Raw genomic sequence first — 18672 nt, 5'->3', positions numbered from 1 at the left:
TTTTGATGAGGCATTTTCTTGTCCAAATTTAATAATTGGTTTATATAAATAATTCCTTTTGGCCAGTATCTCATTCTTCACTCTATTAAGTAATTTCTGCGGATAACCTCTATCCATTAACATATATATAAGTGTGTCAATTTCATTGGTAAATTTTTCATCGTCACTTATAATACGAGATAACTTGACCATCTGTCCTTTTACCAGGTTCCTTTTTTGAAAATGAGGGTGGCTACTATCATAATGTAGGAAAGAATTTGAATAAGTTTTCTTCCTAAATATATTTGATTCTATGCCATCCTCATTTAAATGGAATGAAATATCTAAATATTTACAATCATTATCGTATATTTTGTTTGTGAAAGAAATGTAGATGTAGTTTCAAGGAATAATATAAAGTCTGATATTTCATCTTTACTACCTTTCCAGAAAATTAATATTTCATCCAGGTACCTGCAATAAAGTACTATATTGGGCCAAAACCTCGAAGTAAAAATACATTTATTTATTTATTGATTTTAACTATTAGACGAATTTATTTTTTAAGTTCATTACCTTTGTACAGAATGAAAATGTAAATTTAAATTCACATTCTGAATTAGTTTTAGGTTGAATTAAGTATAACAAGTGTACCCCCATACACTACTAATTTGAGATGAACAGCTTGATTATTAGTATTTTTACTGCTTGTTTAATTGTTTTATTAGAGGTGTTGTGTAATTAGCTAAAAAAGTAATTAGTTTACTTGATTAATAAGCATATTTAATTAAATTATATCTGAGTGAAGCCTTCAGTACTCTGAGGATGCCCATAATCTAGATGGGTGAAAGCACTTAGTACTTATGTGTTCTGCTCCGTTTATTTTATTACTGTTTTGTTTTTTGATTGTGGATTTTTTTAATAAACATAGTCCTGCGTGGCAACTGTACAGCTTTTTTGTTTTATCAGTTGCTGTTACTTTTTGTTTTTGGTTTAAATCTAATATACTTGAATGTCTCTACTAGTTTTCAGCTCTCTGGCTCTACTAGTTTTCAGCTCTCTGGCTCACATGAACACATTAATTTAAATTTTTTCTCAGACAGAGGGCCATAACCTCTGATTTTAGGTGCTCCTTTTCAGGCATGGCCCTTCATACACAGCAGTGAGCAGCTTAAGTACGTGTTAGAGATCATAATCACCTCAGGCTAAGAAGACAACAGCATTTATAAACAACAAGAATACATTTATAGATCATAATTACTTCAGGCTAAGACGACAACAGCATTTATAAACAACAAGAAAATATTTATAGATCATAATCACCTCAGGCTAAGACGACAACAGCATTTATAAACAAGAATACATTTATAGATCATAATCATGTCAGGCTAAGACGACAACAGCATTTATAAACAACAAGAATGCATTTATTTATTTATTTATTTGTTTATATTATTCGCATTTGTTTACCAGGATGGTCCAGCTGGGACAGAAGCGCCCATTTTCAGTGGCGTCCTGGGGAGAAAAGCTCCACATATAAGACATTTCACATACAATACAGAATTTACATTAATAAAGACATTTAGTGCATATTATTGGCAGCTTATACAATTGGTGAAAAAACAGTACATAAGTAATCGTTCTCAAATCAAGATATTATACAAGCAATACAGAGTATATACATGAGAACATTCCACATAAGTAGTTTTCAGCTAGCAAATTTTATATAGGACACTTCATGCAGTGGGTGCAAAGCAGATACAGGAATTAATTAGAGACTAGGTACTTAAACTTTTCACACATTTAGGAGGTGTAACAGCTGAGCGATAGGCTATATGAGTCCTGCTGCAGGAATCAGTAAAGTCAGTGGATATTGTTGCAGATATAAGTGGTGGTATGATATTAAGGTAAGCTGCGAGAGTACATGAATATCTCGTCTGGTTCAGTGGTAGGTCTATAAGGGTTAGGAAGAGAAGGAAGTATTCAGGAGGGATCAGTGGTAGGACAATGAGGGTTAGTAGAAGAGGGAAGTGGACAGGATGGAGAGGTGGAGTAAGTAAAAAGAAAGGTGGATGTGAAAGGAGGATGCCAGAGTAGTAGAGTGGAGGTGAGAATAGTTGTGATGGTTGAAGTTAGGTTATATGAGATGTGGTGTTAGCACATGTGCACAGCCAAGATGAGGAGAGGTGTTGTTTCAGAGATGTCTTGAAGAGGGTTACTGAGTGGGTGGAGCTAAGTATTGGGGGGGTTACAAAGTTTTGCGATGATAAAGGATTAAAGCATCTGGCCAGCCGAAAGTTTGGATTTTCTACATTTACAAGCATTTGCTTGTTGGATCGGAGTGGCCTGTTAGGGTGGCGTAAAGTAAGTATAGAAGACAGCGCACGGCACACGGATGGATTATGAATGAGTGTGTAATGTGTAGTTAGTTGGATAAAGGTGAGATAGTTGGGGAGTTCAAGCCATTTTAGGTTGCATAATGATAAGCAGTGGTGGGATGAGTAGGAGGCATTAGTTACGAACTTAGCAATTTTGTTGTAGCATGAGTCTAGTTTGGACTTTAGAGGGGACTGAATGTTGGTGAGGTGGGAGGCAACATATAAAAGAGAGGGTAATAGAAAAGAAGAGGCAAGGGAAAGTCTGGCTGATGCACTGAGTAGATGTTTGTGTTGGTAGAGTGTGCCAAGCTTTTGATGTGTCTTTTTGATATTGGACTGGATGTGCAGGTCGAATGTGAGGTTTTCGTCTATGATGACACCTAGGAATTTTGTGCTAGGTACAATGTCAATGGTGGTGCCATTTAGGGATTGAATGGTGAAGTTCCCTTTTTGTAGAGGTGTGGACTTTTTGGGGGCAAAGATTACTAGTTTGGTTTTGTTGGGGTTCAGGGCAAGATGATTATTGGACATCCAAATTTCGGTGGCGGTGAGGGTGTTTTGGGTGTGTTGGTGTAGTTCTGAGGAGTTGTTTGCAGTGCAGATGATAGTGGAGTCATCTGTGTACTGGATAACTGAGCCTTGAGAGGGTGCAGTGCCGAAGTTATTGATAAATATGCTAAACAGAAGTGGGCCTAAAATGGAGCCTTGAGCAACACCAGTGGTGGTGTTTTGGAAAGGGGAGTAAGAGTTCTGTCATTTAGCTGATTGTTGCCTGTTAGTGAGGTAATTAGTGAACCAGTTTAGAGTTTGAGGTGAGGTACCTCTGTTAGAGAGTTTTGTTAGAAGGAGAGAGTGGGATATGCTATCAAAAGCTGTAGAAACTTCAAGAAATAGTGACGGAAAGATGTTACCAGGCTCAGTTGACAGTGTCCATGACGGATATGAGGGCAGCGGTGGTACTATGTCCTGGCCTAAACCCATGTTAGATGGGGGGAGGATGCAGTGTCCATGATGGATATGAGGGCAGCGGTGGTACTATGTCCTGGCCTAAACCCATGTTAGATGGGGAGGAGGATGCAGTGCCCATGACGGATATGAGGGCAGCGGTGGTACTATGTCCTGGCCTAAACCCATGTTAGATGGGGGGGAGGATGCAGTGCCCATGACGGATATGAGGGCAGTGGTGGTACTATGTCCTGGCCTAAATCCATGTTAAATGGGGGGAGGATGCAGTGCCCATGAAGAATATGAGGGCAGTGGCGGTACTATGTCCTGGCCTAAACCCATGTTAGATGGGGGGAGGATGCAGTGCCCATGATGGATATGAGGGCAGTGGTGGTACTATGTCCTGGCCTAAACCCATGTTAGATGAGGGGGAGGATGCAGTGCCCATGAAGGATATGAGGGCAGTGGTGGTACTATGTCCTGGCCTAAATCCATGTTAGATGGAGGGGAGGATGTGGTTGTGAATCAGATGCTGAAGAAGTTAAGAATGAAAACATTTTTCCTGAATCTTACAGATGGGTGATAGTATAGTAATGGGGTGGAAGTTTGTGGTGTCCATGTCAGGGCCTCCCTTTTGTAGAGGGAGGATATAAGCTTTTTTCCAGATGATGGGTATTAGAATTCTTGGACAGATCTGTTGAGAAGTAAAGGGATTGCATCCAGAAAAACGAGGTTATTACCTCTCTGTACTCATCCCTTATTAGACCTACTTTTGAGTGTAATGCCCCATTTCCGATGTAATGCTCCAAACACCTGCACCAACTGGAAAGGCCACAGAAATATCTCACAAAGAGAATCCATGGCCTCCAACACCTATCCTATTGCGGACAGGCTTAAATCACTATCAATGTACTCTGTATCATACAGAATGCTCAGAGGTGATCTGTGTCTCGCCAACAAGGCAATGTCAGACCTTGCCCTACTGGAAATGCTGCATATTGGTAAGTCTAACTCCTCACATATTACCTGCTCAATAGGCCTAAATCTAATATGCGACATCAACAAAACCTGCTGGAGAGACAGGTTTGTCTCACAGAGGCTGCCCCGTCTTCAAACACAACCTTGATGAGTGGATGGGAAACCATAAATTTGTCCCAGGGGTTCCACCTTTGTCCCTCATTGACAGGAGTGACAGGTGCTGACTGAAGTTTCTTTTTATGGGATAAACTCTTGGCTAGGCTTGTAAGGGCCCCAGGAGCATTAGCCTAGTAATCTCTATTATCCTATGATCCTATGCTGATAGGGTAAGCAATTGAGTTGACTGAGATTTGCAGGTATTTGGCGTGTATATTGTCAGGGGCATTTGTGCATGGTTTGAGTTTTAGAAGTAATTTTTTAATAGCTGAGGTGGGTCTAGGTGAAAGAGTAAAGGTGGGAATAGGGGATGCATTGGTGTTAGCTGTGGAGGGGTCTGTGGTGGACAAGTTGGTCTTGGGAAAGGTAGCGGTTAGATTGGCTAAAGTATCTATGAAATAGGAAAGAAATGAAAACAGTCGTTCTCCAGAGGTATAAATGCACTCCCAGATAAAGCCACAACCGTGGCTAACAGAACAATTATCTTAAAGTACTAGTAGAGCAAACCAAGGCACAAAATATACGAAAATATCATAAAGCAGTTTTATTGATGTAAGCGCTTTCATGGCTTAAACTTGCCGCTTCATCAGACATAGTAAAATCAGTGTCAACCATTGCTTTTTAAAGAATTTTACTTCCTGATAACAACACATTAACAAGCATCAATTAGATTATTAAAGAAATATAGCACACTTGAAAAATACACATACTAAAACAACAGCGCTTAGGAATATATAACATATAATATAAAATACATCTATGCAAAAGCCTGTATAAAAAATTATATAAAATGTTATATAAATTATTATATAAAATTCATGTGTAAATAAAACCATTCATGCCAATAATATTTGTTCAATTTCAACCCACTGTTTTTATTCTTATTCTTTATTTTTTGAACCTCCTGTTCTTCAAAATAGGCTTAATGCAAATTTTATCATTCAGTCCTCTGCCTTTATTACCTCTCATTCTGATAATCCATCTAAGCTCAGTGGATTCAACCTTATTCTCTACGTCACCTCCACGAACATTCTCGTGGATTACCTCTAGAGCCATAAATTTAAAATTATGTGATGTGCCTTGTGATGTAATATGTTTAGCCAAAGCATTGATGCATATAGAGTTATTTATACAATAAATATGTTCTCTTGTTCTATCTCAAAAACGACAATCTGTTTTACCTATATCAAAACTGTAGCAAACCTGGCATACAGCTAGATAAACTAGATGACAGGTATTGCAGTCAGCTCTGACTTGAAAGTGAAGAAATTTTCCTGTATCTGGGTGTAGAAATTCACTTGAACTATCTATAAACCTACACCAACTACATTTCCTACATGGAAAAGTGCCATTTTCTTGAACTAGTTGAGTATATAGATCTTCTTTAGGAAAACATAATAGTCTTTTCAGATTCTTTTTATTTTTATATGTAAACTTGGGTTTTGCGCCCACTGTTGATGCCACTTTTGTATCCGTAGTTAATATAGACCACTTGTTTTTTACAACTTTCTCTATACTATAAATATTTCCTGAATGTGTAAGGGGCATCATAAATTGATGTTCATCTCTAACTGTCTGTGAAGAATTACTTCTTGTTCTGTCTGAAAAATATGGTTTCCCATCATTTACACGCAACTCAACAACCTTATTTAAAACAGTATCAACTTCACTTTGGCTATAACCTCTTTGACTGAATCGATCTGAGAGGGAGAGGGTTTCCTTTTTAAAATCAGCCTCACTGGCATTTAACCTGGATGCACACAAACCTTGACTTTTAATAACATTGCGGTAAATATGTTGGGGGTGCATACTTTTTCTATGTAGATAGTTGTTACTATAACAACTCTTTCTATGAATTTTAGTAGAAAATGTATTATCTGGTAAGCTAAAGATGGTAATGTCCAGAAAGTTAATAGAAGACATAGAATAACTGATAGTGAATTTTAAAAATGAAGTAGATGAATTCAAAATTTTAAAACATTTCAACAAAGAATTTGAATCACCATCCCACAAGGTTTGCGTGCATCCAGGTTAAATGCCAGTGAGGCTGATTTTAAAAAGGAAACCCTCTCCCTCTCAGAAATTGGTGCACCTTGTTTGCTGTCGCATAGACTAGATCCAGGCCTGCTGAATCTAGCTTTGTTTGTATGCTTGTTGTCTGTTTGCTTGTTATTTCCCTGAAACGCTAATTCCACCTAAAGTGTGGCTTTTCAGTGCTTCTGTGGATCCCTAGTGACATCTGCATTGCTTACTGTACTTATTTCCTTGTTTCACTTGAAAGAAAGTTACTGTTTTGTTGTTTTTGCATTTAAGTTACCTGTAACACATTGCATTTAAATTACCTGGCACTTGCTCACTAAAGCAATTATATAAGTCAGCACTAAAAAATGAAAAGCACTATACCCTCACAAACTCCCCTTGAGTACCTTGTTCCCCATTGGCCCCTTTTTTCAATTATAAAGGAATTCCCAATACTGTTCTAGCATGTCGAAAGGTCAGTTGTCAATTTCCTCTCCGGTCCAGCTGGTGAATCTGAGAATCTTGAGGCAATGTTACAACTGCCTCATGTACACAGACAACCCTCTCCTCCTCCCAACAAATTCCAACACATGTGAGAGATGCAACCATATAGCCAAACTGGAGGCTAAGCTCTCTCATCTTAGTACTGGCGTAACCAGTCAGGAGGAGAAGGAAACCACACACACTACAATTCCAGTCTCACATAGACCTACCACGACAGCAAACCAAACACATAAACACACAAAAACATACTCGGAGGCTCTAAATAAAAATCTGCCTTAGCAGTAGAGACCTCCAAAGCAGACACCCAAGCAACCGCTACCCCAAAACAAAACACATGCAACACATAGCTCACAAAGCCAGTGTGCCGAACAGTCACAGCCCTTAAGGCTAAACAACACACCTGATACACTTGTAATAGGTGACTCTATCGTCAGGCACACTGACGTCCCGCTCACCAGGCTGAACAAGGAGAAGGTCATGGTGAGCTGCCTGTCAGGCGCTAGGATCCACCACATAACACAAGCACTCAGGTCACTCCGAGGCAAGTACAAATATGACTCAGTCAATGTCCATGCTGGTGTGAATGACCTGAGACGTACCTTTTTGGACTACATGAAAAGAGACATAGAGGAGCTCTCTGAGCATGTAGCCCAGGCCGGTATGACCCTGACCTTGAGTAGCATCTTACCCTCACCAAGAATGATGCCACAATATGAAGACAAGATGATCAATTTCAACAATTGACTTAAGTATTGGTGTCATTCAAAGGGAATCCAATGCCTGTCAGCCTGGGATGACATGCTCGACAAGCCACGATGCTTCGCTAGTGACGGCTTGCACCTGTCACCCCTGGGCTTTTGGATATTGGCAACGGCTCTTGCTACCCCCATAGTGCCTTTTTTAGGCAAGGCTCAAAAGACAAACCCACCTCCATAGGTATCACAAGGGATAAGAAACTAACAGTAATGCTACTCAACGCCAGAAGTCTAAACCTCAAGATGCATGCACTCAAAACTCTCCTTAGCATGGAGGACATCGATATCTGTGCAGTAACAGAAACCTGGTTCAAGGCTCCCTTGAGCACCCCAGCACTACCAGGTTATACCTCATACCATGCTTTTTGGCCCCAGAACTTGGACCGAACCACAAAAGGAGGGGGAGTATTAATATTCGTAAAAGATACCCACACCTCCAGGTTGGTGGCACAGCACGAAGCATCAGAGACTATCCATGTGCAACTAACAGTGGGTAAAACTGCCTTCCAGTTTATAGCCTGCTACAGACCACCCTCCCAAACCCGGGAACCCCACTCGACCTTCCTGAGAACACTGGAAAATATGAAGGTCTCTCCAAACACCATTATATTGGTGACTTCAACTACCCAAACATAGACTGGGAGCATTACTCTAGCTCCAACACCCTAGCCCAAAGGTTCCTAGAATTTATAAACTCAAATGCTATGGAACAACTTGTTACAACTTGTTACCACTCCCACAAGAGGGGAAAACATACTGGGCCTGATCATCACCAACATGGGGACTCTATGCTCCAGACCAGAAGTGTATCCCTCACTGGTAAGATCAGACCATAAACTAATCTCACTGGATATTCACATCCCAACCCCACCCCCTGCCCAGAAAACCACAGTGAAAAACTTCTCTAAAGCAAATTTCACACTCCTCAAAACCGAGGTGGTATCCTTCAAAGCCCCCGGGCTTGTGGAAAATATGGCCCAGACCGCACAATCCTTTATAAACGCATTCTATGAACACCTTCAGGAATGCATGGATCATGCAATCCCAAATAAAACCAAGAACCAATCCTCCAAAGGCAGACGTCCTGTCTGGTGGACCCCAGCCATAAACAAACTATACAATAGAAGGAAGAAGCTACTACATGATAGAGCAAAATCCCAAAAAAGGAAGGCATCTCTGATCAGTATTAGCAAAAAACTACAGGCACTCATAAAATTGTCTAAGGCCAGCTTCGAGAGAAAAATTGCACAGGACACTAAGGATAATCACAAGGCTTTCTTTAGTTATGTTAGGAACCTGGGTGGGAATTCCCAGATATGCTCAGAATTAGTCCAAAATGACAAAAAATACACCGAACCCACAGACATTGCCAACGTCCTAGCTGACAGGTTCAGTACAAACTCCCCCCCCATCAAAAGGGCAAATATCTATCCCAGCAGAGTGCTGCCCCCCTGACATCTCAGATGCTCAGGTAAGAGCTGCCCTCTCCAAAGCAAAAAACACAGTATCAATGGGACCAGACAGTGTCCCGGGCTGCATCCTACATGAACTCCAAGAAAAGCTAAACCCAAACATAAAACTACTGTTCAATCTCAGCCTTACTACAGGATATGTACCCAAAGAGTGGTGTGCAGCAACAGTGGCCCCTCTCCACAAAGGTGGTGCCTCAACGGATCCTGGAAACTATCGCCCCATAAGCCTGACTAGCTTGGTCTGCAACGCTATGGAAAGGATCATCATGGACCTCATAAATAAAGATATTGGAGACCTACAGACACTGGATCCTACCCAGTTCGGCTTTGTTAAGGGCAGATCCTGCCTCTTAAACCTGGTCAATTTCTTTGAAACAGTCACCAAGGCCATTGACGAGGGGAAGGTGGTCCACACAGCCTACCTGGACCTCGCAAAAGCCTTCGATACAATACCCCACTCGGGCATTATAGTTAAGCTCACCAGCTTAAATATAAACCCCTATGTCACTAGATGGGTTGCAAACTGGCTCAAGGACAGAACCCACATGGTTAGAATTGCTGGAGCCATGTCAGACACCAAACCAGTTACAAGTGGTGTCCCACAAGGCTCAGTCCTGGGACCTCTCTTGTTCGGTATATATTTCTCGGAGGTACAGGCCAACACGGAAGGACTGTGGCTGACCAAGTTCGCAGATGACTGCAAACTGGGTGCCATAATTGACTCTCCAGCTGACACAAGCATCCTCCAAAAGGGCCTCATAGAAACAGACAACTGGTGCCAGAGCCATGGCCTCAAGCTAAACGCCAAAAAGTGTATAGTCATTCCCTTTGGCAAAAACAAAGTGCCCACAAATTACCACATAGGTGGTAATCCATTAAGAACAGAAGAAGTAATTAGGGACCTGGGGACCCAAGTTGATAGCAATCTCTCATTTGACAACCACATGGTCAAAGTGGTTAGAAAAACATTTTATATAGCCCACCTAATCATGAAGGGATTCACATCTAGATCAGGGGAGGTCATCGTGCCTCTTTACTCATCCCTCATCAGGCCCATAATTGAGTACAATGCCCCTTTTGGGATGTACCTTACCAGACACCTGCAGCAACTGGAAAGACCCCAAAAGTACCTCACCAAGAGGATCAAAGGGCTCAAACATATGCCATATGCTGCCCGGTTAAAGAAACTCCAGCTCTACTCAGTGGCATACCACCTGCTCAGAGGCGATCTGTGCCTGACGTATAAAGCCATGTCCAACCCGGAATTAATGGACATGCTGCACCTCAGAAAATCCAAATCCCATCAAGCTACGTGCTCGAGAGACTTGAACCTCAGCACTGAAATAAATAGGACATGCTGGAGGGACAGATTCATAACCCAGAGGGTCTCTTCACTCTGGAATAAAATCCCAGTCCAGGTTAGGCAGAGTCCCTCATTGACTCTCTTCAAAAGGAATCTTGATGAGTGGATGGGAGATTGCAGGTTTACCCCGGGTATCACTTCTGTGTCATTGTTAGACAGAGGCACAGTATACTAACCTCGAAAAAGGGCATAGCAAAATTAATTTAAAATGGGTGGCGAAAGACAAAGACACTCTGGCTAGGCTTATAAATGCCCTAGGGCAGATAGCCTAGTATGAACCTATGAACCTATGAACCTATAATAATACTGTGTTACAGCATCCTGAATACCTTCTAGACTATCAGTATGTAGAGTGTACGGCACTGTACTCATGTTTAATACACTATAATAATACTGTGTTACTGCATCCTGACTAGCTACTATCCTATCAGAATGTAGGGTGTACAGCATAGTACTTGTGTGTTATACACAATAATAATACTGTGTTACTGCATCCTGAATACCTGCTATCCTGTCAGTATGCAGTGTGTACGGCACTGTACTCATGTGTTATACACTATAATAATACTGTGTTACTGCATCCTGAATACCTACTATCCTGTCAGAATGTAGGGTGTACAGCACAATACTTGTGTGTTATACACGATATTAATACTGTGTTACTGCATGCTGAATACCTACTATCCTGTCAGTATGTAGCATGTATGGCACTGTACTCGTGTGTTATACATGATAATAATACTGTGTTACTGCATCCTTAATACCTGCTATCCTGTCAGTATGAAGCATGTATGGCACTGTACTTGTGTGTTATACATGATAATAATACTATGTTACTGCATCCTGAATACCTACTATCCTGTCAGAATGTAGCCTGTATAGCAGTGTACTTGTGTGTTATACACTATAGTAATACTGTGTTACAGCACCCTGAATAACTACTATCCTGTCAGTATGTAGCATATATGGCACTGTACTCGTGTTTTATACACGATAATAATACTGTGTTACTGCATCCTGAATACCTGCTATCCTGTCAGTATGTAGCATTTATGGCGCTGTACTCATGTGTTATACACTGTAATAATACTGCGCAGTAAGTAGAGTGTACAGCACTATACTCATGTATTATACATGAGTACAGTGCTGTACACAAGTGCAGTATTCATTTATTATACACTATAATAATACTGTGTTACTACATCCTGAATACCTGCTATCCTGTCAGTATGTAGGGTGTACAGCACAGTACTTGTGCATTATACACTATAGTAATACTGTGTTACTGCATCCTGAATATCTGCTACCCTGTTAGTAGGCAGGGTGTACTGTACTGCTGTATCATGTACCTAAACTTCACAACAAGAAATATTTTGAGTGTTTAATCTACTGTTGTACATTAGATCACATACTTTTGCCATTCTGTGTACTGTCAACATTTGGAATGTTATGACCATTTCACTATGATGTGTGCTGAGTGTGTATTAACAGATATGTGACACTGTTTATGTATCACACATTTGTCGTCACATCACCCGACTTACTGCCCGTACTGTGACTTTATTCAGTGCACCCATCCTTAGGTGGTACCATTAAGGGTCACTTTGTGTGGCTAAAAGTAAACAAAAAGTAAAAAAATAAATTGATTTTAACATAATCTGAAGACATTGTACTATGTCAGCACCAAACATATGAAAACAAAATAAATAATAAATGACTAAATACAGATACTTGTCTGTGCTAATAGGCTAAGAATTCCATCTATATCCAGTCCACAAACCTCTGCCTCAAAACAAGTAAATAGAGATAGTTTCCTTCACTGAGTACTCAGAATGAAACCCATATCTGGAGAAAGCTAAATTAGAGATCATTACAGAAAACATAGCTTTCAGTAAGCCCCTTGGCAGACGCTTAGAGTAAACCCTTTAACAAAAGTCATTTATTGTGTGTTTGCAGACATACATATTTGTGTATTTGCAGAAGCATATGCACATATGTGTACATCTTCTGTGTATGCATATGCAAATGTGTATGCATAAATATATCTACATGTATGTCTGTGTTTCATGTGCACGTTTGTGTACATTAATGGAAATGCAAGTTTTTGTGCAAGTGTTTCTGTTTTATGCATGTGCATATACTTGTGTTTGTGTGCTGCAGAGATGTGTTTTATCTGTCAATGTTCACGTTAATATTTATTTATGTCTACATAAAGGTATGATTTGTGTTGTGTGTGTGTGTGTGTGTGTGTGTGTGTGTGTGTGTGTGTGTGTGTGTGTGTGTGTGTGTGTGTGTGTGTGTGTGTGTGTGTCTCTGTGTCTGCATGTGCATGTGTGTGCATGTTTTGCAAGAAAGAACATTGAATCCTAAAGCTCCACAGAACACCTTTGGATACTGCAAACATCTAGACATAAAGAAAATGACATTCTGGTAGTCAGACAGTTCATGTGCAGCTTCAAAATGCAGAACGTCATGAGTGTGGCTTTTTCCAGTAATGGTAATGAAGATGCAGCACATCACCTTTTAATCTACATAACAGAAACAGTGCCGTAATGATAACGTTTCAGTAATGGATACCTTTTTGTACAGGACATTTTGCTTTTTCTGAAGTATTAGTCAGCCTGTTTCTCATATAGAATTTTTAATACAAAGCCTTTGGCATACTATTGTAAATATTTTCACAAACTGTATTTTTCTCTTGCAGGAAGTGACATGGTGGAAGCAGAAAAAAAAGGAATTCATATTGTAACCTCTCCATATAAAATTCTATTTACAAAAACTCCAAAATATTACAAGCCTGGAATGCCTTTTGACCTGATGGTAATCGGTTACATTTTTTTTTCCTCTTTTTGTTACAATAATGTTCTGACATACTCTGCTTAAAAGACATTTCTTAGCATATGACAATCTAGTCACAAGCATATTTTCTAATTTATTTATAAAATGAGAAAGCAAATTGGTTCTGACCACAAAGACAAAGGTAAATTATATACCGTTGACTACATCTTATCAATCAGCAATCAGCATGCTTTTGAAAGGTGGGAGTAAAAACGAGTGCATATTTAAGTAAAAACAACATGGCTTATAATACGATGTTTACAGGACAATAACCAGCTAAGTGATAATATGTGATGATTTTAGAACAAAGATAGTGTGCATCTAATGTATATCATTGCAGTATTAAAGCTTTATTTTTAATTTTTAATTAGTTTATCATATGTTAAATGAGATAACCACACTAAGCTAGGCTGCATACGAAAAATTAAGCAACATTTCTTCACTCGTGATAAAATCAGACAAGTCATCCTTTCCAAAAATGCCCTCCAGGGATGCACGTCACTCTCAAGCATGTACTAAAGTCTTCCAGTAGAATTAGGTTGCAGCAAACCCATAGGCTCTAAGAAAACCAAATATTCTGTACAGCTGTGGATATATGTGTAACATGGAGACTAAAGATAGAGAGATGGATTCCATAAAGTTTGCAGAATGCATTGCATTACACTAATATTAGCACTAAAGATATAGGTAACAATGTAATATGCAAATGTGCCAAAGTGAATCCCAAATATCTCCGTGCACAAAAGATTATCTCAATAAATAGTAATGGCACACTGAGCAATAACCGCAAATAATGTGCAATTAATTATAACTCGCTGTCAAAGCATGATGTACATATACAAAGTAACAGAAAAAATATCACAGTCTTAAATACATATCTGTAACAGAATCTCTCCAGTAAGCTTAAGACAACTATGGAATATCACCTTAACTTCATTATTATAAGAAATATATTAACTGTCACTTAAAGATTCGGATGGGATCCATCATTTTTCTAATAAAAAAATGAATAAAGGTGAAGGGTAATCATGGCCACATCACCACAGGTAACAACAGCTAACAATGCGTGCATGAGTTGTGTGAGGAACACAGGTAATGAACACACCCTAGCAAAGTGGGAAATAGAAAAGAAGATGTGGGGTACGGGCAAAGAAAAGGGACGCACATAAGGGGTGATGGATGAGGAAAATCAGAGGTAAAGGCAGAGGGCCGTGGGCAATTCTTTTTTTTTTTTGGTGATAGTAGGCCCAATTTTTTATTTTTTAGGGCTAGAAGGAAAGGTAAAGAAAGGTAAAGAGGAGGAGAAGGCCATCGCAGCAGGTATACCCATAGAACAAATAGCACAATACAAGGCAGACAAAGGCAAATGCAAAGTTGTCACACAGGCTGGGGATGAATACCAGCCATGACGAAATGCAGAAAAACATATCTACCTATGAACTATCATGCTATAACATGTTGCAAACTGTGTGGCAGTCATGCCTGGATGTGTATGACCAGTGGTAGATGTGTGTTGTAAGGTAATAAATAAGGTTCACTCTACACATTAAAAAAATAGACACATACCCAACAGTGCAAGTGTAACCCAAGCAACATCATACATGAGCAAATACAGCTCTAACAATGCTAGATACCTCTAACACAGGACAGACTTGAGCCTCTAACCATGCATGTGAAATGCTAACAGCCAAGCACAGTGTCAGACATCAGAACCACAGCAAAGCAGCAAAATGGCTGCTACATATGCAAGCAGATGTACAGAACCCAAATAAATGTGTAATGGAACGCATATATGTGACACACATATGCCATGTCAATGGCAACAAACAGGCATAGGTGTACATGTATGGCTGTCAGTGACTGCCTAAATGGAACATATATGAAAGGCAAGGTCAATTCACATGCACACACCAATGTACATGTAAGGCAAGGTCAATGCACATACACATACCAATAACATGTAAGGCAAGGTCAATGCACATACACACACCAATAACATTTAAGGCAAGGTAAATGCACATACACATAAGCATGCATGATCCTAGTCATTAATTGTATATAAGTTACTTAAGTTAGAGTCAATAGTCAACAGTAGGAATGCATTTGTATGTAATAAAGCTGCTTGAACAGAACCAACGAAGATTTGTTTATTCGTGTCCTAACACGAAAGCAGCAGTGTGGTTGTAAAAAGAATTGCATCTGGTTGTAGTATGCTTTGCGTGTGAACAGAATTGACATCTGATTGTAGTACAGTGTATCTGTGAACAGAATTCACATTTGGTTGTAGTTTGGCACGGTTGTGAACAGAATTCATATCTGGTTATACAATGGTGTGGTTACGAACAAAATTTACATCTGGTTGTAGTATGGTGTGGCTGTGAACAGAATTCACATTTGGTTTTAGTATGGTGTTATAAACAGAATTCACATTTGGTTGTACAATGGTGTGCTTGTGAACAGAATTCATATCTGGTTGTAGTACAGTGTATCTGTGAAAATAATTCAAATCTGGTTGTAGTATAATGCAATTGTGAACATAATTCATATTTTATAATGTGGTATGGTTGTGAACAGATTTCACATCTTGTAATATTGTGTGGTTGTGGACACAATTCACATCTGGGTATATTATGGTACGGCTGAGAACATAATTCATATCTAGTAGTGTGGGTGTGGTTGACAACAGAACTCAAAACTAGTTGTATTATGGTGTGGTCGGGAAGATAATTCACATATGTTTGTATTATGGTGTGGGTGTAAAAAAATTCATATCTGGTTGAGCTATGCTGTGGTTGTGAACAGAATTCACATCTGGTTGTACTTTGGTGTGGTTGTGAACAGAATTCACATCTGATTGTAGTATGCTGTGGTTGTGAACAGAATTCACATCTGGTTGTACTATGGTGCAGTTGTTAACAGCATTCATATCTGGTCGTAGTACAGTGTGTCTGCAAACAGAATTCAGATCTGGTTGTAGTATAGTGTAGTTGTGATCAGAATTCATATCTGGATTTAGCATTGTGTGGTTGTAAACAGAATTCACATCTGGTTGTACTATGGTGTGCTTGTGAACAAAATTCATGTATGGATGTAGTACAATGTATCTGTGAACAGAATTCACATCTGGTTGTAGTATGGTGCAGTTGTGAACTTAATTCATATCTTGTAATGTGGTGTGGTTGTGAACAGATTTCACATCTGGGTATAGTGTGGTGTGGTTGTAAACAGAATTCATATCAAGTAGTGTGGGTGTGGTTGAGAAGAGAATTCAAAATGTGTTGTATTATGGTGTGGTTGTGAACAGAATTCACATCTGGTTGCAATATGGTGTGGTTGTGAATACAATTCACATCTGGTTGTACTATGGTGTGCTTCTGAACAGAATTCATATCTGGTTGTACTATGGTGTGCTTGTGAACAGAATTCATATCTGGTTGTACTACAGTGTATCTGTGAACAAAATTCACATCTGGTTGTAGTATGTTGTAGTTGTGAACAGAATTAAAATCTGGCTGTAGTATGCTGTGGCTGTGAACAGAATTCACATCTGGTTGTACTATGGTGTATCTGTGAACAGTGTTCATATCTGGTTGAAGTGCAGTGTGTCTGCATACAGAATTCACATCTGGTTGTAGTATGGTATGGTTGTGAACAAAATTCACATCTGGTTGTACTGTGGTGTGCTTGTGAACATAATTCATATCTGGTTGTAGTACACTGTATCTGTGAACAGAATTAACATCTGGTTGTAGCATGGTGCAGTTGTTAGCATAATTCATATATTGTAATGTGGTGTGGTTGTGAACATATTTCACATCTTTTAATATGGTGTGGTTGTGAACAGAATTCATATTTGTTTGTAGTACAGTTTATCTGTGAACAGAATTCACATCTGGTTGTACTATGGAGTAGCTGTGAACAGTGTTCATATCTGGTTGTAGTACAGTGTGTCTGCATACAGATTTCATATCCAATTGTAGTATGGTGTGGTTGTGAACAGAATTCACATCTGGTTGTACTATGGTGTGCTTGTGAACAGAATTCATACCTGGTTGTAGTATGGTGCAGTTGTGATCAGAATTCATATTTTGTAATGTGGTGTGGTTGTGAACATATTTCACATCTTGTAATATGGTGTGGTTGTGAACAAAATTCACATCTGGGTGTAGTATGGTGTGGTTGTGAACAGAATTCATATCTAGTAGTGTGGGTGTGGCTGAGAACAGAATTCAAAACTGGTTGTATTGTGGTGTGGTTGTAAACAGAATTCATACCTGGTTGTACTACGGTGTGCTTGTGCACAGAATTCATATTGGTTTGTAGTACAGTGTATCTGTGAACAGAATTCACACCTCGTTGTAGTATGGTGCAGTTGTCATAGGATCATATGTTCATAGAAAGTTACTAGGCTATTGGCTGTGAGGCCCTTACAAGCCTAGCCAAGAAATTAGCCCATGTTTCATCAAGTCAGCACCCTATGCAACTGTCCAGCAGGGACACAGGTAGAATCCCAGGGGTGCATTTTCTGTTCCCCATCCAGTTATCCAGTTTGCGCTTAAAAATGTTTAATGAGGTACTCTGCTTTACATGGACAGGGAGTCTATTCCACTAAAGGGGAGTCTCTGAGACACAAATCTGTCCTTACTAATGAGGTGGGCCAGGCAGAAAACTTCCCGTACAACTGAGGCAATATGGTAGTCAAAAATCTGTTTGCTATCAACCTGGGTGCCCAAGTCCCTCACGACTGATTGCATGCTTAGTGCCTTATTATCAATGTGATCATTTGTGGGGACATCATTCTCCTCAAAAGGGATAATGATGCATTTTTTGGCATTCAGTTTGAGGCCATGTTTCTAGCACCAGTCATTTGTTTGGGTGAGACCCTGTTGGAGGATGCCCACATCACTAGGGGGGGATTGATGACAGCACCCAGCTTGCAGTCATCTGCAAACTTGGTCAGCCATAGCCCACTAGATTTGGCTTGCACCTCTGAGAAGTATATCTCAAACAGCAGAGACCCGAAGACCGATCCCTGGGGTACACTGCTTGTTACGGGTCTACTGTTTCAGATGGCTTCCCCTATTTTGACTAGGTGGATTCTGTTAGTGAGCCAGTTTGCTACCCATCTGGTAACATATGGATTGAAGCCTAGTTGAGAAAGTTTATCTGTTATACCTGAGTGGGTAATAGCATTGTATGCCTTAGTCAGGCCAAGATGAGAACATAATTCACATCTTGTTGTACTATGGTGTGGTTGTGAACAGACTTCGCATATTGTTGTGATA

General features: G+C 39.7%; 1 protein-coding gene across 1 annotated transcript in view; it reads left to right on the top strand.

Annotated features, from left to right (window-relative positions):
• Window positions 1–18672, top strand: part of LOC122812307 (complement C3-like) — a 2177376-nt gene that overhangs the window by 523470 nt on the left and 1635234 nt on the right. Inside the window, exon 10 of the mRNA XM_044084710.1 lies at window positions 13254–13369. Coding sequence (XP_043940645.1) covers window positions 13254–13369 — 116 coding nt within the window. The remainder of the gene's footprint in view (window positions 1–13253; window positions 13370–18672) is intronic.

The sequence above is a fragment of the Protopterus annectens genome, chromosome 9.part0 (genome assembly GCF_019279795.1).
Source record: "Protopterus annectens isolate FY-2018-M chromosome 9.part0, PAN1.0, whole genome shotgun sequence".
Classification (NCBI taxonomy): Eukaryota; Metazoa; Chordata; order Ceratodontiformes; family Protopteridae; genus Protopterus; species Protopterus annectens.
Note: the sequence above shows the minus strand (reverse complement) of the source record. Positions and strands in the feature narration are given on the sequence as shown.